We start from the raw sequence: 27387 nt of genomic DNA, 5'->3' as shown, positions 1-27387 counted from the left end.
TTTGATCCTTTGGGTTCTGCTCTAGGGCTTATTTCTTCAGGGTTCCCTATAGATATGACCATTAGATAAGTTGATCAATATTACATAGATGTATCTGTATGATCACTACTTGCAGACACTTTTTCCTGACTGAGATCACATTTACAGTTCTCAGAACAGGCTGCAAAAACTCAGAATTGTATGGCTATATGTGATTCTTGGCAATATCTGGGAAAAAATAATAAATACTGTCTTCTTGGACATAGAAATTGAGACATTTATTTAAATAATTTGGCAAAGCTTTCTGGTGAAAGTTTTGGTTTTCAAGTCAGTAGAAGGGAGCAATAACAAAGTGTTCATCTTAAGAAAAAATATATGGTAATCCCTGGAGGAAAGCTTGGAGAAGATCTTCTGCCCTCCCTACCTTGATACCAGGGTTGGGATTAGGGAGCATGTTTTTGTCATGCGTGAAGAGTTCATGATTTTGCCCCAGACTCAGTGGAAACCAGAAAACTGATCGATTCTCATCCCCTTTACATGTCTTAGGTCCTGTTTTGTGATCATGACAAGTCATGGTATAGGCTTTTAAATATTGTAAAGCATTTAGTTATTCCAGTGTAATTACACCAATATGGATCAGTTTCTTTGTCATTTCTAAATCTTCTAAAATAATTGATTGCATTTCCACATATATACAAAACATTGTATGCCTGAATGTATCTCAGTTTTTGAAAGCAGCCTCCATGTAGTCACTGTTGGTCTTGGCCATGCAGATATGTATTTGAGTTACTAGCGTGAATATAAGACAGAGCTCCTGTTCCCTTCAACCTGAATAGATTGCAGAGCAGGGCAAAATACTATGAAGCTCTTGTCAAGTAGCACAAAGATGCCTGTTTTCTTTAGCCTTCCAAACCTAAACTTTCAGGCATGGTTATTCCCTCTCAACATAGTTACTGCCTTCGTAGTGGAGATCAAAAAGCTACTGGTGACAAGAACAGAGCAGGGTTCTCCTCCATATGTCTTCTCCCTGCTGTTTTCTGGAGGGGAATGACTGTAGCTGAAAGTTGCAGTTTAGAAAATGAGGGAGGACAAGAACCTTCATCCATATTGACAGAGCTTTAGAGAACCATGTTCTCCTTCATAATCTGTTTAGAATTAAAGTTGTGACTCACTTCCTATCCAACCATATACAGTAGAGTCTCACTTATCCAAGGTAAACAGGCCGGCAGAAGCTTGGATAAGCGAATATCTTGGATAATAAGGAGGGATTAAGGAAAAGCCTATTAAACATCAAATTAGGTTATGATTTTACAAATTAAGCACCAAAACATGTTTTACAACAAATTTGACAGAAAAAGCAGTTCAATACGCAGTAATGTTATGTTGTAAATACTGTATTTACGAATTTAGCACCAAAATATCACGATATATTGAAAACATTGACTACAAAAATGGCTTGGATAATCCAGAAGCTTGGATAAGTGAGGCTTGGATAAGTGAGACTCTACTGTATATGCATTTAGTACTGGACGTTATCTGCTAGGAAACATCTATGTGCTCTTCCCATACAGAAATTTAAATAAGTAAGCAGGGCAATGAATTGTGTTTCTGTTATTTTTAGGCATTGTTTCTTTTATAATAACCCATTAAAGAACTGCATACAACCACAGACATGCCATGCATCTGAAAGACCTGGTATCCTGAAATGAGTGTCAGGCAACCATTGAAAAAAACAGAGAAAGAGCCAAATATTGCATTTTTATTTAAATGTTTTCAAAGTGTCCAACAACAAAGTGTTTTTTTTAAAAAGGGATACAATTATAGAACAAAGAAGGGCAGTCAAATAGATTTCATGTGTTTGAACTAATCTGGAAAATAAACTAGGAACTGATAAGTTATAAATATAGATCTTACTTTGTCCATAATCCTGATTGCTTGTTTATGCAAAAAAAAAAAAAAAGAAGAAGATGAAAAGCAAATAGGCTTTCTTCATGACTGAAGGAGAAGAAAGTCTGTTTTTACTTTGAGTTTTGTTTTCTCCAATTTATGGAATATTTCTAGTAGCTAACTATTTTGTCTAGAAATCAGCCTTTTGTCATTTAAAAATGCTACTGGGAAATAATGCTTGGTTAAGCCCATTTTTGGCTGCTCTTGTGAAAGCATTAACACAGTCCTTATTTCGGCAGCTTGGCAAGGGATGAAAACCGTTTTTTCTTTTCATAAAATGTTAATATGTGTACAAATGCCCTTTCTGAAAAAATGTGCTTGGCCATGGCTGATAGCTAAGAGAGGGAAGGAGGTTATGGTGTACCTTCTGTGCCAGGATATGCTGAAAAAGAAAAAAATGTTTGATAGTGCAAACCTAGGCATGTTTCTTTTCTTCTTCATTCACACAGTCGTTTCTGACTCTTTGTGACCTCGTGGACCAGTCCACGCCAGAGCTCCCTGTTGGCCGTCGCCGCCCCCAGTTCCTTCAAGTTCATGCCAGTCACTTTAAGGATACCGTCCATCCATCTTGCCCTTGGTCGGCCTCTCTTCCTTTTTCCTTCCATTTTCCCCAGCATCATGATCTTCTCCAAGCTTTCCTGTCTTCTCATAATGTGGGCAAAGTACTTCATCTTTGCCACTAATATCCTTCCCTCCAGTGAGCAGTTGGGCATTATTTCCTGGAGGATGGACTGGTTGGATCTTCTTGCGGTCCAAGGCACTCTCAGGATTTTCCTCCAGCACCAGAGTTCAAAAGCGTCTATCTTCCTTTGTTCAGCCTTCCTTATGGTCCAGCTCTCGTAACCATAAGTTACTATGGGGAATATCATTGTTTCACTATGCGGACCTTTGTTGCCAGTGTGATGTCTCTGCTTTTCACTATTTTATTGAGGTTGACCATTGCTTTCCTCTCAAGAAGTAAATATCTTCTGATTTCCTGGCTGCAGTCTGCATCTGCAGTGATCTTTGTGCTTAGAAATATAAAGTCTGTCACTGCCTCCATGTTTTCTCCCTCTATTTTCCCGTTATCAATAGGTGTGGTTGCCATGATCTTGGTTTTCTTGATGTTTAACTGCAGCCCGGCTTTTGCACTTTTTTCTTTTACCTTGGTGATAAGGCTCCTCAGCTCTTCCTCACTTTCAGCCATCAAAGTGGTATCATTTGCATACCTAAGGTTGTTAATGTTTCTTCCATCAGTTTTAACTCTGGCCTTGGATTCGTCAAGCCCCGCACGTTACATGATGTGTTCTGCATACAAGTTGAATAGGTAGGGTGGAAGTATACAGCCCTGCCACACTCCTTTCCCAGTCTTGAACCAGTCTGTTGTTCCATGATCTGTTCTTACTGTGGCTACTTGATCTTTATACAGATTTCTCAGGAGACAGACAAGGTGACTTGGTATCCCCATACCACCAAGAACATGCCACAGTTTATTATGGTCCACACAGTCGAAGGCTTTAGAGTAGTCAGTAAAGCAGAAATAGTTCACCATGATTCTAGTCTCATACCATTAAGGTATGTTGTGTTCTTTTTCCACAACAGGCCTGGTACACATAATCAGAGATCCACAATACCAAAGTAGGGATGTAATTCACAGGAACTTTCTGCTGAAGAAAATGTTATATTTGAACTTGACATTACCTTTCTTTCTTAAAATTTGCATCCATTCTTCAAGTACAGTAATTGGTCTTCCTTATAATTTTATCATCATGATATGTAAGATTGCACATAAAAATAAGCAAAATGTCTATTAGAATGAGTTGTGCATGTGTATATATTTGCTGAAACATCTATTAGGATAAACTGTGTGTGTGCATATATATGCCTTCAAGTCACCAGTCAGCTTTTGGCAACCCATTGAATTTCATAGGCTTTTTAAGGCAATAAATACTCATAGGCGGTTTGCTAGTTCCTTCTTCTGAAATATAGCCAAATTGTACACAGACAGTCAAAATGTATTTGTCATGAAGAGCTTACCAAAAGTAGTTTAGATTGCAATGACTTCAAAAATTTAATGCTACACATAGACAAACTGGTGAAATATAATTTACTTTACAACTTTCCCAGAGATACGTTTGCTCAATTTGTCTTTATGTCTATTATTTCAGAAGAGTGTTTGGCTTCTTTGTATCTTCACATAAAATAAGGAAATATGCCTCTTTTTTTTGTTCAGAGAATGACGAGGAACAAGAAGCACTCCCAGCCTTAGACAAACCTGGATGGTACTCCCAAGGTAACTCAACCCATTTGTATGAGTTACTGAAGAAGATGACTGGCAAACTAGAACCAAAGGTATTTAGAAAAAGAAGATTAGGTATAATAGCAGACTACAGGGAGAAACTTTCATGACATCATTAATTCAACATGTTAACAGCTAATTTTTCAGACAAAACACTCAGTTCTGTAAAACTATGGTTGCAATTGTATATTTTTTAAAAGATAAAAATAACAGAGCTTGACATAATATTTTAGCGATTTGTTTCATTCAAAATCAAAATTCATGTTATAGCCCAGTCTTATCCAAATCTGTTTGGAAAGAAATCCAGTTGCATTTATTAAAACTTGCTTGCCAGTCAGCTTGCATTATTGTGTCATGTTTGCTGTTAGCTACCTTGAGTTTTTATAATGAGAGAAAGGTAAAATAAGAATAAAATAAGTAAATAAATAAATAAGTTTGGGGCTTAATTTATTATTTTCAATGTAGGCCTTAAGCTATTTCAGTATACAGTACCACATATTTAGTTGCTTTTAAATCTTATTTGACATCATTTCTGGTATAGAGATAAAATAATCCACACAAGGGATATCTACTGTCTGTCTTCTCTGGAGTCACTCTTGTCTCCCAAAAGTAACTGAGGCAAAGAAAAATATTTTTGCCATATCCTCTCACCTTATCACAAATTTTATAACACTACTTCCACCTATTTATACAGCAGTAGGTGATACACGATTATGCATTACACACATAACATAAACATATGTACAGCATTAAATTTAACTTTTGAAAACAATTTTCCCTGTTTGATTTTGAATTATTTTCAGGCTAGCAATTGGCCACATGCAAAATTACTTTGTAAGAATATTGTAAGTCGGTGAAAGTTGCAAAAAAGGAGAATCAAATGATAATGCTTACAGTGTTCCCTCACTTATCGCGAGAGTTAGGTTCCAGAGCTACCAGCAATAAGTGAAAATCCATGAAGTAGGGACACTATATTTGTTTTAATATTTATACATTATTTTAGTAGTTATACATTATTTTAAGTCTTTATCAACCAATTGTGTGTTGATAAATGGTCTCCTTCTCCTCGTGTTGCCGCTTGGGCTCCTTTTCTCTCCCTTTGGCTTCTCCTTCCTCCCTTCCTTAGGCTATAAATTGTAAGTTTTTATTGTTTATAATAATTATTGAAAAACCGCAATACAGCGAAACCGCGAAAAGTGAACTGTGAAGTAGTGAGGGGACACTGTACATTAGTGGGTGAAAGGTGAATAGCTATGGACATGAATGTGCTGTATGAAATTGCTTGACTGAATAAAGTGGGCACCAAGGGTCATTCTGAACTTAAATTGGTTTTAATAATAATAATAATAATAATAATAATAATAATAATAATAATAATAATAATAATAATAATAAATTTATTTGTAGACCACTCTATCTTTCCAAAGGGACTCAGGGCGGTTTCCAACACATATGGCAAACATATGTGCCAGCAAAAGAACATATTAACAATTACTACAAAACTATACACTTCAAAGAAAATAAGACAACCATTACTATAAACTTAACATCAAATGAAATTAAGCAAAGAATAAAACTGAACAACCCTAAAAGAGATAATCACATGATATGAGTTTAAACAGGATAAATTTTAAAATGTCTAAAACCTCATAGGAGGTAAAATGGTTCCTAACAACTAACAGGCTGAAATCAGTGTTCCAGGATATAGATAAGATTTAATGTATCTAGAAGATGTTATACATAGAGACATCTTAGTCTTCCTCCTCTCCGTATGCCGAAGTGCATAAGTATGTTTTTAGCGACTTTTTAAAGGCAGGGGCAATTTTTAGTTCTTTTGGAAGGGAGTTCCAGAGAAGGGAGCAATCACAGAGAAGGCCCCTTCTCTTGTTCCCACTAGTCATGCTTGAGACGGGGGGTTGGACCAAGAGTAGGGCCCCCTCCACAGATCGCAGTGCTTGAGCTTGTTTGTTGACAATATAGAATTGTTTGAGATGGCACATAGTGTTAAATCTATGACTTGGGATTCCCCTTGCGAGGAAACGCAAGTGGAAAAGTGCTATTGAACTCTGCTTGTTGGCGTCTCAGAGGGAATCAGTTGGCAACTGTGTGAACAGAATGCTCAACAGATATATCTTTGGTTTGATCCAGATAGGCTTTTTTCCTGTAAATAACATTTCCTTGTTTTTGTTTTTGTTTTTTTGTTTTTTAATGTATATACTTATCATAAAGTATATTTGGGATTTCAAGGGTCACATACGTAATTAGAATTGTGAGGAGTGAGCTTCCAGTGCTTGATAGCTGTGTTCCTGTTATGTAGTCCCACCATCCTCCAAATGTTGAAGACTATCTGAAACACAAAATCTATCTGTATGTCCAATTTAGAAGCCTGATCATACGTTATGCTGAGAGCTTACACACAGCAGTTTCACCTATTTAGACCAGTGGTTTTCAATATTTTGTGTTTCAGATGTTTTGGATTTCACCTTCAGAATTCCTGACTGTTGGCCAAGCTGGCTGGGGCTTCTAGGAGTTAAAATCCAAAACAACTAAAGGCTGAGAATTACTTTAGTCCTTCTGCAAGCAGTGGGAATGCCACAAGGGGAGTGGAATTGGTGAGCATTTTACTGGGAGATTTTTAAAAGTAACTTTTCTAAGCTCTGAGTGAGACCAATAAACAAGGTCTCACTTGACTCCTGATGCAATTCTAATTGTGTGAAGTTTGAATGATCAAATATGTCTATACTAAGCTTGCACAACTTGAGTTGTAAGGGGCCAAAATTAGATAGGCTAAATCTCTTGATGCAGCAAATACATTTTAGCACTTCACTTTTCAAGTAAGGTATACTTTACAATCAATTAAGATTGTTGTTGTTGTGTGCCTTCAAGTCAGACTAAGGGTGATCCTAAGGCGACCCTATCACAGTTTTCTTGTCAAGATGTATTTAAAGGGGCTGCACCAGTAGCTTGTGCAGGCTGCATTCAGCCCATGGGCTATGTGTTCTGCAAGTCTGATCTCTACTCTTAAATTCAGAATGTAATTGTCTTGGTGCTTCCCTTCCAGGTTGTTTACTTTGGTGACAGCATGCACTCGGATATTTTTGCAGCTCATCACTATAATAATTGGGAAACAGTACTCATCTTAGAGGAGCTTAGTGGGGACCATGATATGTTTTCTACAGAGACAGAATCTGAGCCTTTAGAGAAGAAAGGAAAATATGAGGTAAGGATGTTAATGTGTGATGACTCATGGGCCTTGTAGTCCTGCTCAGGACATTGTAATTCCTGATGAAGATGAAAACTTGGGTTTTTTACCTTCCCAGTCTGAACTGGATTCCTCTCAGCCAGATCTTTCCCAGGCAGATCTGGGAACCTTGCACCTGCAAGAAAGTTGTCTCCCAGAAGTATGTCAAACAAGCCCAGAGCCTACTTCTCCCGTATTCTTGCGCCGGGAGTTTTGTAAACAACAGAGAAGTTTAGATTCAGCTTCGCGCAGGAGTGCGAGGATTGCAGCTAAGAATGTGGCCAATTAAGACTGCTTCTCGTGAGAATCTTTGGGGAGTCTCACATCTGGTCTCAGAGTTAGCTTTCGGTTCTGATTCCCAGAGAACTGCTTCGGCGGGAAGCTAGACTCTATTTAGGTGTTTTACCCGCGTAGTAACTTCGCGGAGTCAATTCGTCAGCCTACGGAGCGAGTTGTGTCTGGACAGCGCGCTCCGGTTCAAGCCTCGCTCCTGCTCAAGCCTTGCCTTGCTATCCAGCCTTCGCCTTGCTTCCCAGCCTTTGTTTATCTACGGACTTTGCCTTGTTTCCCAGGATCAATCCTTGCCTTGTTCCACGGATTTATCAAGTTATTCCACGGACCTTGTTCTTGTTCTTAGTTACCTTGTTCCACGTTCAAGCCTTGTTTCAAGTATCAAGTTATTTCCTAGCCTCGCTCAAGTTTCATGAACTAAAGGACCTTGTCATCTCCCCTCACTTTGCTTGGCAAAGTGAGTGTTTCGGTTATTGGATTACAACTTTGGACCTTAATATTTCTTATTGGACATTGCTTTTTTGGACTAATTCTGACCTTTCCTGAAAGGTCTAATTCTGGACTATTTTCTACACTTGTTTTTATTAACTTTATATATTCCTACAATAAAGATATTAGATAGATTCTGGCCTCTGTGTATGGTTATTGGTGCTCTGCAGCCTGAGTCGTGACAGTTTGACTCCGCCACCCTAAGCACCAATTAACCTCGGCCAGAATGTCTACCGGAACCGTACCTGGACCGAGCGGCCAGCCGATTACCTACACCATCGACAAGGAAGAGGTGGACCGAATCCGTGATAAGCTCAATGCACAGGATGGAGAAATAAGGGGTTTGAAGGAACGCGGAGTTCGTCTTCCGGCCATGGCGTTGCCAACCAAGTTTACTGGAGAAGCTTCTAAGGTTCATGTCTTCCGTCGCCAATGTCAAGCTTATCTGGAGGCCCGTGCTGCCGAGTTTCCCCAAGAAGACATCAAAGTGGCATGGGTTTACAGTCTTCTAGACGGGCCAGCGGCCAGCTGGGCGACGGCACTGTTCGACCAAGCCTCTCCACACCTAAGATCAGCGCAACACTTCTTGGACCACCTCAAGGAGACTTGGGGAATCGAGGACAATTTGGAGGCAGCCGGTCACAAACTCCGTCGCCTTTTCCAAGGAGACAGACCTATGTCTCAGTATATAGCCGAGTTCCGAGTGCTGGCCCACAACACCGGCTGGAACGATGTAGCCCTCAGGGGACAATTCCGGGAGGGTCTCAACATTGAAATGCTGGAAGAAATCTCCAAGGTGGATCCTCCCCAGACCCTCGAGGCACTCATTGATCAATGTTTACGGGCTGAAGTCATGATTGCCAACAGGAAACAGTGGGTTCGAGGCCAGGGCAGTAGAGCCGGGGCAAAACCCCCCGCTCCCGCCAGCGTTCAGCCACGTCCGGTGTGGAGACCCCCACCGCCAACCCCATACCCCAGAGGAGGCGAGGAGGTGCCGATGCAGTTGGGCAATGTGCGTCCCAGACTAGATGCCGCCGAGAAGGCCCGTCGTCAACGCTTAAACCTCTGCTGGTACTGCGGGAACGGGGGCCACTTCGCCAGAGAGTGCCCAGCCAAAGGGAAGCCTGCCGCCCGTCTTGCGGCGGCGTCCTCCACGGAGACGAAGGCGTCTGAGCCGACTGGCACACAGCCGGCGGGGGAAGCCAACGACCGGGTGTAGAGGGGCTCGCCAACCCGGTCAAAAAATCCATCCAAGAGCCGCCAACCGGGGTCCTGTTCCTTCTCGTGGTCACATTATGGTCAGCAAAAAGGGGACCCGTCATGATCCACGCCATGATAGACTCTGGAGCTACCAACAATTTCATCGATAGAGAGTATGCCGACTCTCTGGGATTACAATATCATGATTTCAAGAATGCCCGTGTGGTGCAAGCCATAGACGGCCGTCCCCTCAAGACGGGCCCCGTAAGTCAGTGGTCGGAACCCACCAGGATGTGGATAAGGGAACATATGGAAGAGATTTCCTTCTTTGTTACCGAGGTTCCCCATTTCCCTGTGATTTTGGGAATTCCATGGCTGACTCTCCACGACCCTAACATCTCCTGGTCCAACAGAGAACTGCAGTTTGCTTCACCGTACTGCCAAAACCATTGCCTCGTAGCCAAGGTATGCCATGCCACAGACACCGAGCCCATCATCACCTTGCCAAAGAAGTACTCCGAGTATTGGGATGTATTCAATGAGAAAGAAGCCGAAAAATTACCCCCACATAGACCTTATGACTGTGCCATTGACTTGGTGGAGGGGGCCCCGATCCCGCGAGGGCATCTCTACTCCCTGACTGAACCAGAGCAAGAAGCTCTCAGGGAATTCCTAGAGACAAACCTTCGCAAGGGATTCATCAGACCCTCTCAATCCCCAGCCGCCTCCCCAGTGATGTTTGTGAAGAAGAAGTCAGGGGAACTACGCTTGGTGGTGGACTACAGAGCATTGAACAATATCACCAAGCGGAACAGCTATCCCCTGCCTTTAATCTCGGATCTACTGGATCGGCTTCGAGGAGCCAAGGTTTACACCAAGCTGGATCTTCGGGGGGCTTACAACTTAATTCGCATCAGGGAAGGGGACGAGTGGAAGACCGCCTTCCAGACCAAATTCGGATTATTTGAGTCCCGAGTTATGAATTTCGGTTTATGCGGAGCCCCCGCAACGTTCCAGCATTTTGTCAATGACATTTTTCAGGACTATCTAGACAGGTTCTTGATAATCTACCTGGACGATTTTTTGGTGTTTTCCAGATCACAATCAGAACATGAGAACCACGTCAAAATGGTGTTACAACGATTGCGGGATCATGGACTTTATGCCAAGCTGGAAAAATGCGCTTTTGATCTACAAGAGGTAGATTTCCTTGGTTACCGCATCTCGCCTCTAGGGCTTTCCATGGATCCAGCCAAAGTTTCAGCAGTATTGGAATGGCGGGCGCCAACTAACAAGAAAGAGGTGCAGCGTTTCTTGGGGTTCGCGAACTACTACCGCAAGTTCATTCCAGATTTTGCCCGCTGGTCCGACCCCATCACTAGCTGCATCCGTGGAAAGCAGCCTTTCCGCTGGACTGATCAAGCAGAGAAAGGGTTCCAGCAACTAAAGAAACTATTCACCTCCCAGCCAATTCTACAGCACCCAAATCCTGGAACCCCTTTTGTGGTGCAAGCGGACGCCTCTGATGTGGCAATTGGGGCTGTACTCTTACAACCGGTGGGAGATCACCTCCACCCCTGTGCCTTTTATTCTCGTCAACTAACCACACCAGAGAGGAATTACACCATTTGGGAAAAAGAACTACTGGCCATAAAGGCAGCCTTTGAAACTTGGAGACATTGGCTAGAAGGGGCCAAATTTCCCATTGAAGTCCACACTGATCATCGTAATCTAGAACATCTAAGAACTGCCCGCAAACTAAATCAGAGGCAGCAACGTTGGGCTTTATTCTTTGAACGTTTCAACTTCCAGATCCATTATGTGACCCCAGCCCAAACCAAGCAAGCAGACGCCCTGTCACGTAAACCGGAATACGCTGCAGGACGCAAGGAGACCTTTGAATCCCAACTGCTACAACCTGAGAACTTTGCCACGCTCACGGTGGGGAACACCAAATCCATTCCCATTGGTTCAACTTCCCCTACTCCAGGACCCATCTGTGCTCAAGAAATCAGGGCTAGTCAGCAAGCAGATGCCTGGGCGCAGGACCAACTTCGCCAAGGTCTGCATTTCCCCTTTTCGCTTAAAGATGGGCTGCTCTGCTATAGAAATCATGTCTATATCCCACCCGGACCGGGCAGGGAAAAGGCGCTTCGTCTGTGTCATGACTGCAAACCAGCAGGGCACTTCGGACTATTTAAAACTATGCATCTGATCCTAAGGGATTTTTGGTGGCCCAAGATCCGCAAGGATGTGGAAAAATATGTCAACACCTGCCCAGTATGCCAGCGCTCCAAGATACGAAGGGAGAAGCCCTCAGGGCTTTTACACCCCCTTCCTACCCCATCTCGCCCATGGGAAATAATTTCCGCGGATTTCATCACTGACCTACCACCTTCCTGTGGGTTCACCACGATCTTAGTGGTGGTGGACCTATTCACCAAGTTAGCCCATTTCATTCCCTGCGAAGGCCTCCCCACAGCCAAGGAAACTGCGGATTTATTTCTTCAACATGTCTTCAGACTACATGGATTGCCCAAGAGTTTAGTCACAGACCGTGGATCTCAATTCACCTCTCGTTTTTGGAAGGCACTACAAAAACTATTGGGCATAGACTCTCGCTTATCTTCAGCTCATCATCCCCAAACAGATGGGCAAACGGAGCGCACCAATGCCACTTTGGAGCAGTATCTTCGCTGTTATGTAAACTATCAACAGGACAATTGGGCTTCTCTGTTACCACTGTCTGAGTTTGCCTACAACAATGGAGTTCAAGCTTCTACAAAAGAAACGCCGTTCTTTGCAAACTACGGCTTCCATCCACGTTTCTTTCCCCCTGTCATTGAAACTTCAGAGGTTCCCGCAGCAGAGGATTGGCTGCAGGAACTCACAGCGGTGCAACAACTTTTGCTCCAGCAACTGGACCAAGCCAAGGAGGACTATAAACGCCACGCTGACAAACATCGCCAGCCGGGTCCCGAAATCAAGGTAGGAGATCGGGTTTTCCTGTCCACTCGCTTTCTGCCCTCCCACCGCCCTTGCCGGAAGTTAGATGCCCGTTTCATTGGCCCCTATCCAGTGGTGGCGCAATTAAACCCCGTGACTTTCAAACTCCAACTTCCGCGTTCAATGCGCATTCACCCAGTGTTTCACCGTTCCCTGCTCCTTCCGGCGGATGGTGTGCGTCCTGATACAGACCAACCGGCCCCCCCTCCTGTTTTGATGAATGGGGAGGAGGAGTTCGAGGTTGAGGACATTTTGGATTCTCGCTTTCACCGCCGCCGCCTACAATATCTCATTGACTGGGTGGGTTTTGGCCCTGAAGAACGCTCTTGGGAAGACGCCTCCACAGTCCATGCTCCTGATCTAACCCGTCGCTTTCATCAGACCTATCCCGCCAAGCCGCGACCTCGCGCCTCGGGGAGAGGGCCCCAGTTTGGGAGGGGCCTTGAGGAGGGGGATAGTGTGATGACTCATGGGCCTTGTAGTCCTGCTCAGGACATTGTAATTCCTGATGAAGATGAAAACTTGGGTTTTTTACCTTCCCAGTCTGAACTGGATTCCTCTCAGCCAGATCTTTCCCAGGCAGATCTGGGAACCTTGCACCTGCAAGAAAGTTGTCTCCCAGAAGTATGTCAAACAAGCCCAGAGCCTACTTCTCCCGTATTCTTGCGCCGGGAGTTTTGTAAACAACAGAGAAGTTTAGATTCAGCTTCGCGCAGGAGTGCGAGGATTGCAGCTAAGAATGTGGCCAATTAAGACTGCTTCTCGTGAGAATCTTTGGGGAGTCTCACATCTGGTCTCAGAGTTAGCTTTCGGTTCTGATTCCCAGAGAACTGCTTCGGCGGGAAGCTAGACTCTATTTAGGTGTTTTACCCGCGTAGTAACTTCGCGGAGTCAATTCGTCAGCCTACGGAGCGAGTTGTGTCTGGACAGCGCGCTCCGGTTCAAGCCTCGCTCCTGCTCAAGCCTTGCCTTGCTATCCAGCCTTCGCCTTGCTTCCCAGCCTTTGTTTATCTACGGACTTTGCCTTGTTTCCCAGGATCAATCCTTGCCTTGTTCCACGGATTTATCAAGTTATTCCACGGACCTTGTTCTTGTTCTTAGTTACCTTGTTCCACGTTCAAGCCTTGTTTCAAGTATCAAGTTATTTCCTAGCCTCGCTCAAGTTTCATGAACTAAAGGACCTTGTCATCTCCCCTCACTTTGCTTGGCAAAGTGAGTGTTTCGGTTATTGGATTACAACTTTGGACCTTAATATTTCTTATTGGACATTGCTTTTTTGGACTAATTCTGACCTTTCCTGAAAGGTCTAATTCTGGACTATTTTCTACACTTGTTTTTATTAACTTTATATATTCCTACAATAAAGATATTAGATAGATTCTGGCCTCTGTGTATGGTTATTGGTGCTCTGCAGCCTGGGTCGTGACATAATGTAACCCCAAGTCTACCTACATTATATGGAGAATCCCTTTTCTTTCTTGTTTAGCTATACATTCCTTTTGGTCAGCTTTGACATTTTCATCTCAATTTAAATCTAGTTGCACTTTGGATACTTGGGTATCGTTAGGTGTCGCTGTGATGCCCCATGGGCCTTGTAGTCCTGTTCCTAGTACTATCGTGGCAGATGAAGATGAAAACATGGGGTTTTCGCCGGTTCAACAAGAGCCGGAGTCCTTTCACCTGCCGGATGTTGATGTTTGTCCTCAAGAATTCAGTAAAACAGGCCTTGGGCATTCCTCGCCTCCGTTTCCCAGGAGGGAATCTTACTCTAGAGACAGAGGAGTCAGAGAAGCAAATCGCAGGAGTTTACGGATCACTGCCAAACAACAGGCTGATTAGGCCTGTTCCCTTGGGAAATTCTAAGGAGTCTTGCATCTGGACAGAGTTGGGTTTCGCTTCTCGTTCTCTAGGGAAAGAGATTGTTGGCGGGAAAACGAGACCCAATATAGGTGTTTGGCGCGGGAGATTCTTTGCGGAGTCAACAGATCAGCTTCAGGAGTGAGATCGTGTGTGGACTTCGTAACCCCAGTTCCTTGCCTCCCGGATCAAGTATTCAAGATTTTGCATCGCTTTGCTTTTAACCACGGACCTTGTTCCAGGATTCACTGGTTACCTTGTACCTAGTCACGGACCTTGTTAAAGAACCAAGTTATATCCAGCCTTGTTCCAGCCTTGTTGTCAAGCTACCTTGGACTCTTAAGACTCTGACATTTCCCCACGCTATTGCTTGGCAATAGTGTGTGTTTCGGTATTGGATAAAGAACTTTGAATTCTAATATCATTTATTGGACTATACATTTTTGGACTATATTTGACCTCATTTGAAAGGTCTGCTTCTGAACTATATTCTTCACTTGTTTTTATTGCTTTTATATATTTCCTTAATAAAGATATTAGATAGAGACTGGCCTCCGTGTATGGTTCTTGGTGCCCAGCTGCCAGGGGTCTGACAGTTTGACTCCGCCACCCACAGCACCAAGCAACCTAAGGCCAGTATGTCTGTCACACCAGGAGCCGGAGCGGGCGCCCCTGCCCCACCACCCAGTTACACCATTTCCCAGGACGAATTCAACCGGATCCGGGACAAACTCCGAGAGCAGGAGGGAGAAATACGGGGCTTGAAGGAACGTGGAGCCCGTCTCCCTGCCCTAGCGCTACCAACCAAGTTTTCCGGAGAAGCTTCCAAGGTTCATGTCTTCCGTCGCCAGTGCCAGGCGTACTTAGAAGCCCGCCACGCCGAGTTTGCGCAAGAAGATGTCAAGGTGGCATGGATTTTCAGTCTCCTAGATGGGCCTGCGGCCACTTGGGCAATGGCGTTGTACGATGCGGGTTCCACGCACCTAAACACCGCACAGTAATTCCTGGCCCATCTTCGAAAAACCTGGGGGATCGAGGACGATGAAGAGGCGGCCAGCCACAAACTCCGGCGCCTCTTCCAAGGGGACAGACCGTTGTCCCGGTACATAGCCGTGTTCCGGGTGCTGGCTCAAAACACCGGCTGGAACAATGTAGCCCTCAGGGGACAGTTTCGCGAGGGCCTCAACCTCGAGATGCAGGAAGAAATCTCTAAGGTGGATCCCCTGGGACTCTTGAAAGACTCATCGCCCAATGTTTACAGGCTGAAATCCTGCTTGCCAATAAGAAACAGTGACTCCGAGGCCAGAGTGGAAGAGCCGGAGTAAAGCCCTCCAATTCTACCAGTGTCCAGCCTCGTCCAGTATTGAGACCCCCACCGCCAGCCCCTAGCCCCATGGGAAGCGAGGAGGAGCCGATGCAGTTGGGCAATGTGCGCCCCAGGCTGGATGTTGCTGGAAAAGCCCGCCGCCAACGCTTGAATCTGTGCTGGTACTGTGGGAATGGGAGCCACTTCGCCAGGGAGTGCCCAGCCAAGAAGAAGCCCCCCACCCGTCTGGCGGCGGCGGCCTCCGCGGAGGCGGAGGCTGCCGAGGCGGCTGGAACAAAGCCAGCTCGCCAACCCCGTCAGAAACTCCACTCAAGAGCCACAAACGGGGGTCCTATTTCTCCTGGTGGTCACACTGTGGTCAGTAAAAAAGGGACCCGTCATGATCCATGCCATGATAGACTCTGGGGCAACAAACAATTTCATCGATAGAGACTATGCTAACTCTCTGGGACTACAATATCATGATTTCAAGAACGCCCGGGTGGTGCAAGCCATAGACGGCCGACCCCTGAAGACAGGTCCAGTAAGCCAATGGACCGAGCCCACCAGAATGTGGATAAGGGAACACATGGAAGAAATCTCCTTCTTTGTTACCGAGGTTCCTCATTTCCCCGTGATCTTGGGTATCCCGTGGCTGACACTCCATGACCCAAACATCTCCTGGTCCAACAGAGAACTGCAGTTCACCTCAAGGTATTGCCAAAATCATTGTCTAGTAGCCAAAGTCTGCCATGCCACAGATGCAGAACCCATCATCACCTTGCCCAAGAAATATTCGGACTTTTGGGATGTCTTCAATGAAAAAGAAGCCGCGAAACTACCCCCACATAGACCCTATGACTGTGCCATTGACCTGGTGGAGGGGGCCCCAATTCCACGAGGACACCTCTACTCCCTGACTGAACCAGAGCAGGAAGCTCTCAGGGAGTTTATAGAGTCAAACCTCCGCAAGGGGTTCATCAGACCCTCTCAATCCCCAGCCGCTTCCCCAGTGATGTTTGTGAAAAAGAAGTCAGGGGACCTACGCTTGGTTGTGGACTATCGGGCCCTGAACAACATCACGAAGCGGAACCGCTACCCATTGCCACTGATCTCGGACCTATTGGACCGACTCCGAGGGGCCAAGGTTAACACCAAACTGGATCTTCGCGGGGCTTACAATCTGGTTCGCATAAGAGAGGGGGACGAATGGAAAACCGCCTTCCAGACCAAATTCGGATTATTTGAGTCCCTAGTCATGAATTTCGGATTATCTGGAGCCCCCACAACGTTCCAGCATTTTGTCAACGATATTTTCCAAGACTATCTAGATCGGTTCTTGATCATATACTTGGACGACTTTTTGGTGTTCTCGAAATCACAGACGGAACACGACCAGCACGTCAGAATGGTGCTACAACGATTGCGGGATCATGGACTATATGCCAAGTTAGAGAAATGCGCCTTTGATTTGCAAGAGGTAGACTTCCTGGGATACCGCGTCTCGCCACTAGGACTATCCATGGACCCGGCAAAGGTTTCGGCCGTATTGGAATGGTGGGCGCCAACTAACAAAAAGGAAGTACAGCGCTTCTTGGGGTTTGCAAACTACTACCGCAAATTCATCCCAGACTTCGCTCGCTGGTCTGAGCCAATCACCAGCTGCATCCGAGGGAAACAGCCTTTCCGTTGGACAGAACAAGCTGAAAAAGGGTTCCATCAGCTAAAGCAATTATTCACGACCCAGCCAATTCTACAGCACCCTGATCCTAAAACCCCTTTTGTTGTGCAGGCTGATGCCTCTGATGTGGCAATAGGGGCTGTGCTGATGCAACCAGTGGGAGAACATCTCCATCCTTGTGCCTATTACTCACGACAACTAACAGCCCCAGAGAGAAACTATACCATTTGGGAAAAGGAACTCTTAGCCATAAAGGCAGCCTTTGAAAATTGGAGACATTGGTTAGAAGGGGCCAAATTCCCCATTGAAGTTCATCCTGACCATCGGAATTTGGAGCATCTAAGAACCGCACAAAAGCTAAACCAAAGGCAACAACGCTGGGCTTTGTTCTTTGAAAGTTTTGACTTCCGGATCCATTATGTGACTCCGGCCCAGACCAAGCAAGCAGATGCCCTATCACGGAAACCAGAGTATGCAGCAGGGCGCAAAGACACCTCAGAATCTCGATTGCTGCAACCCGAAAACTTTGCCACGCTCACAGTGGGAAACACCAAATCCACTTCAATTGAGCCAGCTCCTCCTAATCCAGAATCCCTTTTCACTCAAGAGATTAGGGCCAGTCAACAGACAGATGCCTGGGCTCAAGAACAGATTCGCCAAGGACTACGTTTCCCTTTCTCACTCAAGAACGATCTATTATGCTACAGGAACCATGTTTACATCCCTCCAGGCCCCGGCAGAGAAAAGGCACTCCGTTTGTGCCATGACAGCAAGCCGGCCGGACATTTTGGGTTATTTAAAACCATGCACTTAATTCTGCGAGACTTCTGGTGGCCCAAGATTCGCAAAGACGTGGAGAATTATGTCAACACCTGCCCTGTATGCCAGCGTTCCAAGACGCGAAGGGAGAAGCCATCAGGGCTACTGCATCCCCTTCCCACTCCTTCTCGCCCATGGGAGATAATTTCCGCGGATTTTGTCACTGATCTACCACCCTCCCTTGGATTCACCACGATTCTAGTAGTGGTAGACCTTTTCACCAAGTTGGCCCATTTCATTCCCTGCGATGGCCTTCCCACGGCCAAAGAGACTGCAGATTTATTCCTTCAGCATGTATTCCGACTACATGGATTGCCCAAGAGCTTGGTCACTGACTGTGGATCCCAATTCACCTCTCGTTTTTGGAAAGCCCTGCAAAAACTATTGGGCATAGACTCCCGTTTATCCTCAGCTCATCATCCCCAAACAGATGGACAAACCGAGCGCACCAATGCTACTTTGGAACAATATCTTCGCTGTTATGTAAACTACCAACAGGACAATTGGGCTTCCCTATTACCTCTGTCAGAGTTTGCATACAACAATGGTGTCCAGAATTCAACTAAGGAAACTCCGTTATTTGCAAATTATGGTTTTCATCCTCGTTTCTTTCCTCCCATCATGGAGACCTCAGAAGTCCCTGCAGCAGAGGATTGGCTACAGGAACTCACAGCGGTGCAAGAGCTCTTGCACCAACAACTTGATCAAGCCAAGGAGGACTACAAACGCCATGCTGACAGCCATCGCCAGCCTGGTCCCGAGATCAAGGTAGGAGATCGGGTTCTGTTGTCCACTCGCTTTTTGCCCTCCCACCGTCCCTGCCGGAAGTTAGATGCCCGTTTCATTGGTCCCTACCCAGTGGTGGCGCAACTTAACCCCGTGACTTTCAAACTCCAACTTCCGCGCTCCATGCGCATTCATCCGGTGTTCCACCGTTCCCTGCTCCTTCCGGCGGATGGTGTACGCCCCGACGCGAGCCGGCCGCCCCCCGCCCCTGTTTTAGTGGACGGAGAGGAGGAATTTGAGGTTCAGGACATTTTGGATTCTCGTTTCCATCGCCGCCGCCTTCAGTATCTCATTGACTGGGTGGGGTTTGGCCCAGAAGAACGCTCCTGGGAAGACGCTTCTACAGTCCACGCCCCTGATTTGGTCCGCCGCTTCCATCAGGCCTACCCTACCAAGCCGCGGCCCCGCGACTCTCGGGGACGGGCCCTGAATGAGGGGGGCCTTGGGAGAGGGGATAGTGTGATGCCCCATGGGCCTTGTAGTCCTGTTCCTAGTACTATCGTGGCAGATGAAGATGAAAACATGGGGTTTTCGCCGGTTCAACAAGAGCCGGAGTCCTTTCACCTGCCGGATGTTGATGTTTGTCCTCATGAATTCAGTAAAACAGACCTTGGGCATTCCTCGCCTCCGTTTCCCAGGAGGGAATCTTATTCTAGAGACAGAGGAGTCAGAGAAGCAAATCGCAGGAGTTTACGGATCGCTGCCAAACAACAGGCTGATTAGGCCTGCTTCCCTTGGGAAATTCTAAGGAGTCTTGCATCTGGACAGAGTTGGGTTTCGCTTCTCGTTCTCTAGGGAAAGAGATTGTTGGCGGGAAAACGAGACCCAATATAGGTGTTTGGCGCGGGAGATTCTTTGCGGAGTCAACAGATCAGCTTCAGGAGTGAGATCGTGTGTGGACTTCGTAACCCCAGTTCCTTGCCTCCCGAATCAAGTATTCAAGATTTTGCATCGCTTTGCTTTTAACCACGGACCTTGTTCCAGGATTCACTGGTTACCTTGTACCTAGTCACGGACCTTGTTAAAGAACCAAGTTATATCCAGCCTTGTTCCAGCCTTGTTGTCAAGCTACCTTGGACTCTTAAGACTCTGACATTTCCCCACGCTATTGCTTGGCAATAGTGTGTGTTTCGGTATTGGATAAAGAACTTTGAATTCTAATATCATTTATTGGACTATACATTTTTGGACTATATTTGACCTCATTTGAAAGGTCTGCTTCTGAACTATATTCTTCACTTGTTTTTATTGCTTTTATATATTTCCTTAATAAAGATATTAGATAGAGACTGGCCTCCGTGTATGGTTCTTGGTACCCAGCTGCCAGGGGTCTGACAGTCGCCTGCATGCAGATGTGGGTTTTATATTTAAAACTGAAAGCAGTTCAACACAGATACAGTCAATGTACTTTAATGTGTATTAGATATACACTTGTCTGTTTAATAATTTGTGAGTTTATGCATGCAGATTTCCTTAGCTTCATTAGGACACCTGTGTTTTCAGCCCCAGAAAAAAAGGTTCCTTTGGCCCAAGGTGATGACCAGTGCTATTTGACTTGCTCTCCTCTCATTGTTATACCACTCAGGTATGCCTTCCCCAGTATTATAATTGGCACTTTAATGACTATGACAGCTGGGTAATCACCCCTCCCTGATGACTTTGACATATTTTGCACCTTGGCCCAGATTCTTGAATTCAACTCATGATTTTAACATCTTATTTTTGTATGTGACTTTTTATGGCTGTTTTTATCGTTGTTGATGTTTTATTGCTGATTGATCTGTTTTATTGTTTTGCTTTTATATTGTTGTGTCCGGGCTTGGCCCCATGTAAGCCGCCCCGAGTCACTTTGGGGAGATGGGGCGGGGTATAAGAATAAAGTTGTTGTTGTTGTTGTTGTTGTTGTTATTATTATTATTATTATTATTATTATTATTATTATTATTATTATTATTATGAACCAGTAGATATATTCATCTTCAGTAAGAACTCAATCCATCTAGAAGTTATTTGCAGAAGCCCTATTGCAATGATTGGATGGTATGAAAATAAATTCTTGTTTGAATGCAAATTGTATGTAGCTGTTCCTACTGAATTGCCTAGGATTTGACATTAATTTTTAGTATCAGAGTAATGTTCTTTGCTACTGATTATTTCCCCTGAGGTAAGGAAAATGGTGTTCCTGGTGGGCATAGACCAGTGGTTCTTAGCTTGTGGGTCCCCAGGTGTTTTGGCCTACAACTCCCAGAAATCCCAGCCAGTTTACCAGCTGTTAGGATTTCTGGGAGTTGAAGGCCAAAACATCTGTGGACCCACAGGTTGAGAACCACTAGCATAGATTATTCCTATAATCTAACATTTCCTCACAGTAACTTCTAGAATATTCTTTAAATGACATGTTGAAGGTGTTGATAGACCACAAGAGAAAAGCTGAATTTAAGGTGCTTGATGTATTGTCATTATGATCTGCTTAGGTCTAAGACAGTTGTTTTCAACCCTAGGTGTTGGTCTACAACTCCCAGAAATCCCAGTCAGTTTACCAGCTGTTAGGATTCCTGGGGGATAAAGGCAAGAACCACAGGTGTGAGAGATCTAGATTTCAATCCATACTCATGCATTAATTTTATTTAGTGACCTGAGAGAGTGCTTCTTAAGTTCTTAGATCCTTGGAGGATTAACTGTTTTTTCCCTCAAACGCACTATATTTTGCACCGATTGACAACTGTTTCTTTCTTGGAAACATGCTGCAGATTGGCTTACAGGCCACCACTTTGATTAGCAGTTGTATAAAATCAATGCTTATACCCTTGGTCTCTGCTATATGTTCTCTGTCTATAAATTAGGAATGAATACCTTAATCTCTCAAGGTGATAGTATACATAAAATACAGTGCTAATTAATAATGTTTAATTGTAATAAGAGTGAAAACTATTTTTCTTTATTCTTTTATTATAAAAAAAATCTTTTCCTTTTTGTTTTGCTTGAAAGCTTGAATAGCATATCAAAGTTAGGCAGCAAGATAGAGACTGTGGTTTCCTTCCTGTGTTTTTCAACGAAAGGAAATAAGACAAATCATTCTGAACTGTTTTTATGACATACATAGGCATGCTCACAAAAAGATTATTTATATAAGTCAGGCAAAGACTGATTTTTCAAACTGCATACATATTTATGTCTCTTTAAAAAATGAACAACTGTTCCAAGAGAATGCTGCTTCTAAAGTCTAGGGCTTACTCCTTCCTCCCACCTGCATTTTTGGCTGTTGTTGAACCAACAGAAGGAATAGTTGTGGCGTTTGTCATTTTCCATGAATTTCAAGGAAGCTAGCATGAGGTCCGGCACTTCCTGGACTTTACTGTCTGATCTCTTTCTCAAAGCACATTGTTTATGTTTAAAGAGCTTTAGTTCAGCCAGGCATCTTCTGTGTTTCTGCAAGAGACTTGTGCTGCATTATTATTTCCATCACCAGTGACAGCAGAAAAGAAGTCAGTTGCATTGATCAAAGGAGTCTGAATTGAGCAGAGCTATAGTAGGTCAATGCAGGGCAGTAGTTCACAAGGGGAAGAGCACTTTACAAGTACAGCCCTGCAACTAAATAAACCAATTAGCAAAAACTGTTTCCAAGGGACTTCCTTCTAATCCTTACACAATGTTTTAGGTTATTTTAAAATTATCCCTGTCAACTTCTCCTTTTTCATCTTATAAGATTAAAAGTGAAGGGAAGATACTTTTTTCCCTAGAACAAAATCAGTATGTATAAATGTCAGACAGAAGTCACTGATGTTACATCTAATTAAATTGTCTCCAGGCTTCTGAAATGGTTGTATGAGAAAAACTAATGGTAGGCCTGCTTGTGTCTTACAGGCCTTAAACTTTAAGCCATAATCTGTATTCCAGAAGCTTATTCTTGTCATTGTATTTTTATTCTTGTGTATATGTACCTAACTTAGTTAGGCGATCCCTCATTGTCCGAGTATGATGGCCTTCCAAGTATAGTGTCTTGGCAGGTGACGGTAGAGCCCTATTCTTGACCCGCATGTTCTTCCTCAGTGAGGACATCGGTTTCCAGGTGGAAGGCAGTCCCAGTCAGGGTTGGCTTGATACGCCTTCCTTTTGGTATGTTTCTTCCTTTTGCCCTCCATTTGTGCTTCTTCAAATTCCACAGCACTGCTGGTGTGATGACTCATGGGCCTTGTAGTCCTGTTCCTAGTACTATTGTGGCAGACGAAGAGGAAAACATGGGATTTCCGCCGTTTCAGCCAGAATCGGAGCCTCTCCACCTGGAGGATGTTTGTCCTCAAGAATGTAGCCAAACAGGCCTTGGGCAGAATTCCCCCCCCCCCATTTTCCCAGAGGGACAATTATAATAGAGATAGGGGAGCCAGGGAGGCAAATCGCCGGAGCCTGAGAATTGCTGCCAAACAATTAGCTGATTAAGTCTGCTTCCCTTGGGAAATTCTAAGGAGTCATGCATCTGGACAGAGTTGGGTTTCGCTTCTCGTTCTCTAGGGAAAGTGTTCTGTCGGCGGGAAAACGAGACCCAATATAGGTGCTGCTCGCAAGGGGAACTTTGCGGAGTCAATTGTTCAGCTTGAGGAGAGAGATCGTGTGTGGACTTCGTAACCCCAATTCCTTGTTTCCCGGATCAAGTTTCCAGCCTTGCCTTGTTTTCACGGACTTCCTTGGACTCTATTCATGTTTCGTGTTTGCCTCGTTCCAAGCCTTTGATCTAGCCAAGAATCAAGTTGTTTTCTAGCCTAGTTGTCAAGCTACATTGGACCTTAAAGACTCTGTCATTCCCCACACTATTGCTCGGCAAAGTGTGTGTTTCGGTCAAGTGGATTATAACTTTGGACTCTAATATCTTATATTGGACAATACATTTCTGGACTATATTTGACCTCATCTGGAAGGTCTGCTTCCGAACTTTATTCTTCACTTGTTTTTATTGACTTTATATATTTCTATAATAAAGATATTAGATAGATTCTGGCCTCTGTGTAAGGTTATTGGTGCTCTGCAGCCTGGGTCCCGACAGTTTGACTCCGCCACCTTAAGCACCAAACAACCTAAGGCCAGAATGTCTACAGGAACCGGAGCGGAGGCTCAACCGGCCAGTTACACCATTTCCCAAGAAGAATTCAATAGAATCCGTGATACTCTCCGAACGCAGGAGGGTGAAATAATGGGCTTGAAGGAACGCGGAGTGCGTCTTCCTGCCCTAGCGCTACCAACCAAGTTTTCCGGAGAAGCTTCCAAGGTTCATGTTTTCCGTCGCCAGTGTCAGGCGTACTTAGAAGCCCGCCAAGCCGAATTTGCCCAAGAAGATGTCAAAGTGGCGTGGATCTACAGTCTCCTGGATGGGCCTGCGGCCAATTGGGCGATGGCGCTGTTTGATGCGGGTTCCACGCACCTAAGCTCTGCGCAAAGTTTCCTGAACCACCTTAGAAAGACCTGGGGGATCAAAGACGACAAGGAGGCGGCCGGCCATAAACTCTGGCGTCTCTTCCAAGGGGACAGGCCGTTGTCCCGGTACATAGCCGAGTTCCGGGTGCTGGCTCAGAACACCGGCTGGAACGATATAGCCCTTAGAGGACAGTTTCGTGAGGGCCTCAACTTCGAGATGCAGGAAGAGATCTCTAAGGTGGGTCCTCCAGGGACTCTTGAGAGACTCATCAGCCAGTGTCTACGTGCCGAAGCCCTGATAGCCAACAAAAAACAGTGGCTCCGAGGCCAGAGTGGGAGAGCCGGAGTGAAACCCCCCGCTTCTGCCAGTGTTCAGCCACGTCCAGCATGGAGAGTCCCACCGCCAGCCCCAAACCCTATGGGTAGCGAGGAGGAGCCGATGCAGTTGGGCAATGTCCGCCCCAGACTGGATGTTGCCGAAAAGGCCCGCCGCCAACGTTTGAATTTGTGTTGGTACTGCGGGAATGGGGGCCACTTCGCCAGAGAATGTCCAGCCAAAAGGAAGCCCGCCGCCCGCCTGGCGGCGGCGTCCTCCGTGGAGCCGGAAACGGCCGAGGCGGCTGGAGCCAAGCCGGCGGGGGAAGCCAGCGACCGGGCGTAGAGAGGCTCGCCAACCCGGTCAAAAACCCCACTCAAGAGCCGCAAACCGGGGTCCTATTTCTCCTGGTGGTCACGCTGTGGTCAGTGAAAAAAGGACCCGTCATGATCCATGCCATGATAGATTCAGGGGCAACAAACAACTTCATCGATAGAGAGTATGCCGACTCTCTGGGATTACAATATCATGATTTCAAGAATGCCTGGGTGGTGCAGGCCATAGATGGCCGTCCCCTAAAGACAGGTCCAGTAAGCCAATGGACTGAACCCACCAGGATGTGGATAAGGGAACACATGGAAGAAATTTCCTTCTTCGTTACCGAGGTTCCCCACTTCCCTGTGATTTTGGGGATTCCATGGCTGACACTCCACGACCCAAACATCTCCTGGTCCAACAGAGAACTGCAGTTTGCCTCAAGATATTGCCAAAACCATTGTCTAGTAGCCAAGGTCTCATGCCACGGACGCTGAGACAATCATTACCTTGCCCAAGAAATATTCGGACTTTTGGGATGTTTTCAATGAAAAGGAAGCCGAGAAACTACCCCCACATAGACCCTACGACTGTGCCATTGACTTGGTGGAGGGGGCCCCGATTCCGCGAGGACACCTCTACTCCCTGACTGAACCAGAGCAAGAAGCTCTCAGGGAGTTTATAGAGTCAAACCTTCGCAAGGGGTTCATCAGACCCTCTCAATCCCCAGCTGCTTCCCCAGTGATGTTTGTGAAAAAGAAGTCAGGGGACCTACGCTTGGTTGTGGACTATAGAGCATTGAACAATATCACGAAGCGGAATCGCTACCCCCTGCCTTTGATCTCAGACCTATTAGACCGGCTCCGAGGGGCCAAGGTTTACACCAAGCTGGATCTCCGGGGGGCTTACAATCTAGTTCACATCAGAGAAGGGGACGAATGGAAAACCGCCTTCCAGACCAAATTCGGATTATTTGAGTCCCTAGTCATGAATTACGGATTATCCGGAGCTCCCGCAACATTCCAGCATTTTGTCAACGATATCTTCCAGGATTATCTAGATCGGTTCTTGATCATATATTTTGACGATTTTTTTGGGGTTTTCTAGATCACAATCGGAACACGAGCAACACGTCAGAATGGTGCTACAACGATTGCGGGATCATGGACTATATGCCAAGTTAGAGAAATGCGCCTTTGATCTGCAAGAAGTAGACTTCCTGGGATACCGCGTCTCGCCACTAGGGCTCTCCATGGACCCGGCAAAGGTTTCAGCAGTATTAGAATGGCGGGCGCCAACCAACAAGAAGGAAGTGCAGCGCTTCTTGGGGTTTGCAAACTACTACCGCAAATTCATCCCAGACTTCGCTCGCTGGTCGGACCCAATCACCAGCTGCATCCGTGGGAAACAGCCTTTCCGCTGTACGGAGCAAGCAGAGAAAGGGTTCCACCGGCTAAAGCAGTTATTCACGACCCAGCCAATTCTACAGCACCCTGATCCTAAAACCCCTTTTGTTGTGCAGGGTGACGCCTCTGATGTGGCAATTGGGGCTGTACTCATGCAGCCAGTGGGAGAACATCTTCATCCTTGTGCCTATTACTCCCGTCAACTGGCAGCCCCAGAGAGAAATTACACTATTTGGGGGAAAGAACTTTTGGCCATAAAGGCAGCTTTTGAAAATTGGAGACATTGGTTAGAAGGGGCCAAATTTCCCATTGAAGTTCATACTGATCATCGAAATTTAGAGCACGTAAGGACCGCACGAAAGTTAAATCAAAGGCAGCAACGCTGGGCCTTATTCTTTGAACGTTTTGATTTTCAGATCCATTATGTAACCCCGGCGCAGACCAAGCAGGCAGATGCTCTATCACGGAAACCAGAGTATGCTGCAGGACGCAGAGAGACCTCAGAATCTCGATTGCTGCAACCCGAAAACTTTGCCACGCTCACAGTGGGCAACACCAAATCCATTTCAATTGAACCAACTTCCTCTAGCCCAGAACCCCTTTGCGCTCAAGAAATTAGAGCCAGTCAACAGGCAGATGCCTGGGCTCAAGAACAGATTCGCCAAGGACTACGTTTCCCTTTCTCACTTAAGGATGGGCTACTATGCTACAGGAATCATGTTTACATCATCCAGGTCCAGGCAGAGAAAAAGCACTTCATCTGTGTCATGACAGCAAGCCAGCAGGGCATTTTGGACTTTTTAAAACCATGCACTTGATCCTACGAGATTTTTGGTGGCCCAAGATCCGCAAGGATGTGGAGAAATATGTCAATACCTGCCCTGTATGTCAGCGTTCCAAGACACGCAGGGAGAAGCCGTCAGGGCTACTGCATCCCCTTCCCACTCCTTCTCGCCCATGGGAGATAATCTCCGCGGATTTTATCACTGACCTACCACCCTCCCTTGGATTCACCACGATCCTAGTGGTGGTGGACCTTTTTACCAAGTTGGCCCATTTCATTC

At 45.5% G+C, this 27387-nt stretch overlaps 1 protein-coding gene across 1 annotated transcript in view; it reads left to right on the top strand.

Annotated features, from left to right (window-relative positions):
- Positions 1-27387, top strand: part of nt5dc1 (5'-nucleotidase domain containing 1) — a 198515-nt gene that overhangs the window by 153608 nt on the left and 17520 nt on the right. The window contains exons 9-10 of the mRNA XM_003215606.4: positions 4139-4257; positions 7266-7424. Coding sequence (XP_003215654.3) covers positions 4139-4257; positions 7266-7424 — 278 coding nt within the window. The remainder of the gene's footprint in view (positions 1-4138; positions 4258-7265; positions 7425-27387) is intronic.

This window comes from Anolis carolinensis, chromosome 1 (assembly GCF_035594765.1).
Source record: "Anolis carolinensis isolate JA03-04 chromosome 1, rAnoCar3.1.pri, whole genome shotgun sequence".
Taxonomy (NCBI): domain Eukaryota; kingdom Metazoa; phylum Chordata; class Lepidosauria; order Squamata; family Dactyloidae; genus Anolis; species Anolis carolinensis.
The sequence above is the reverse complement of the archived record's forward strand: the minus strand, read 5'-3'. Positions and strand labels throughout refer to the sequence as shown.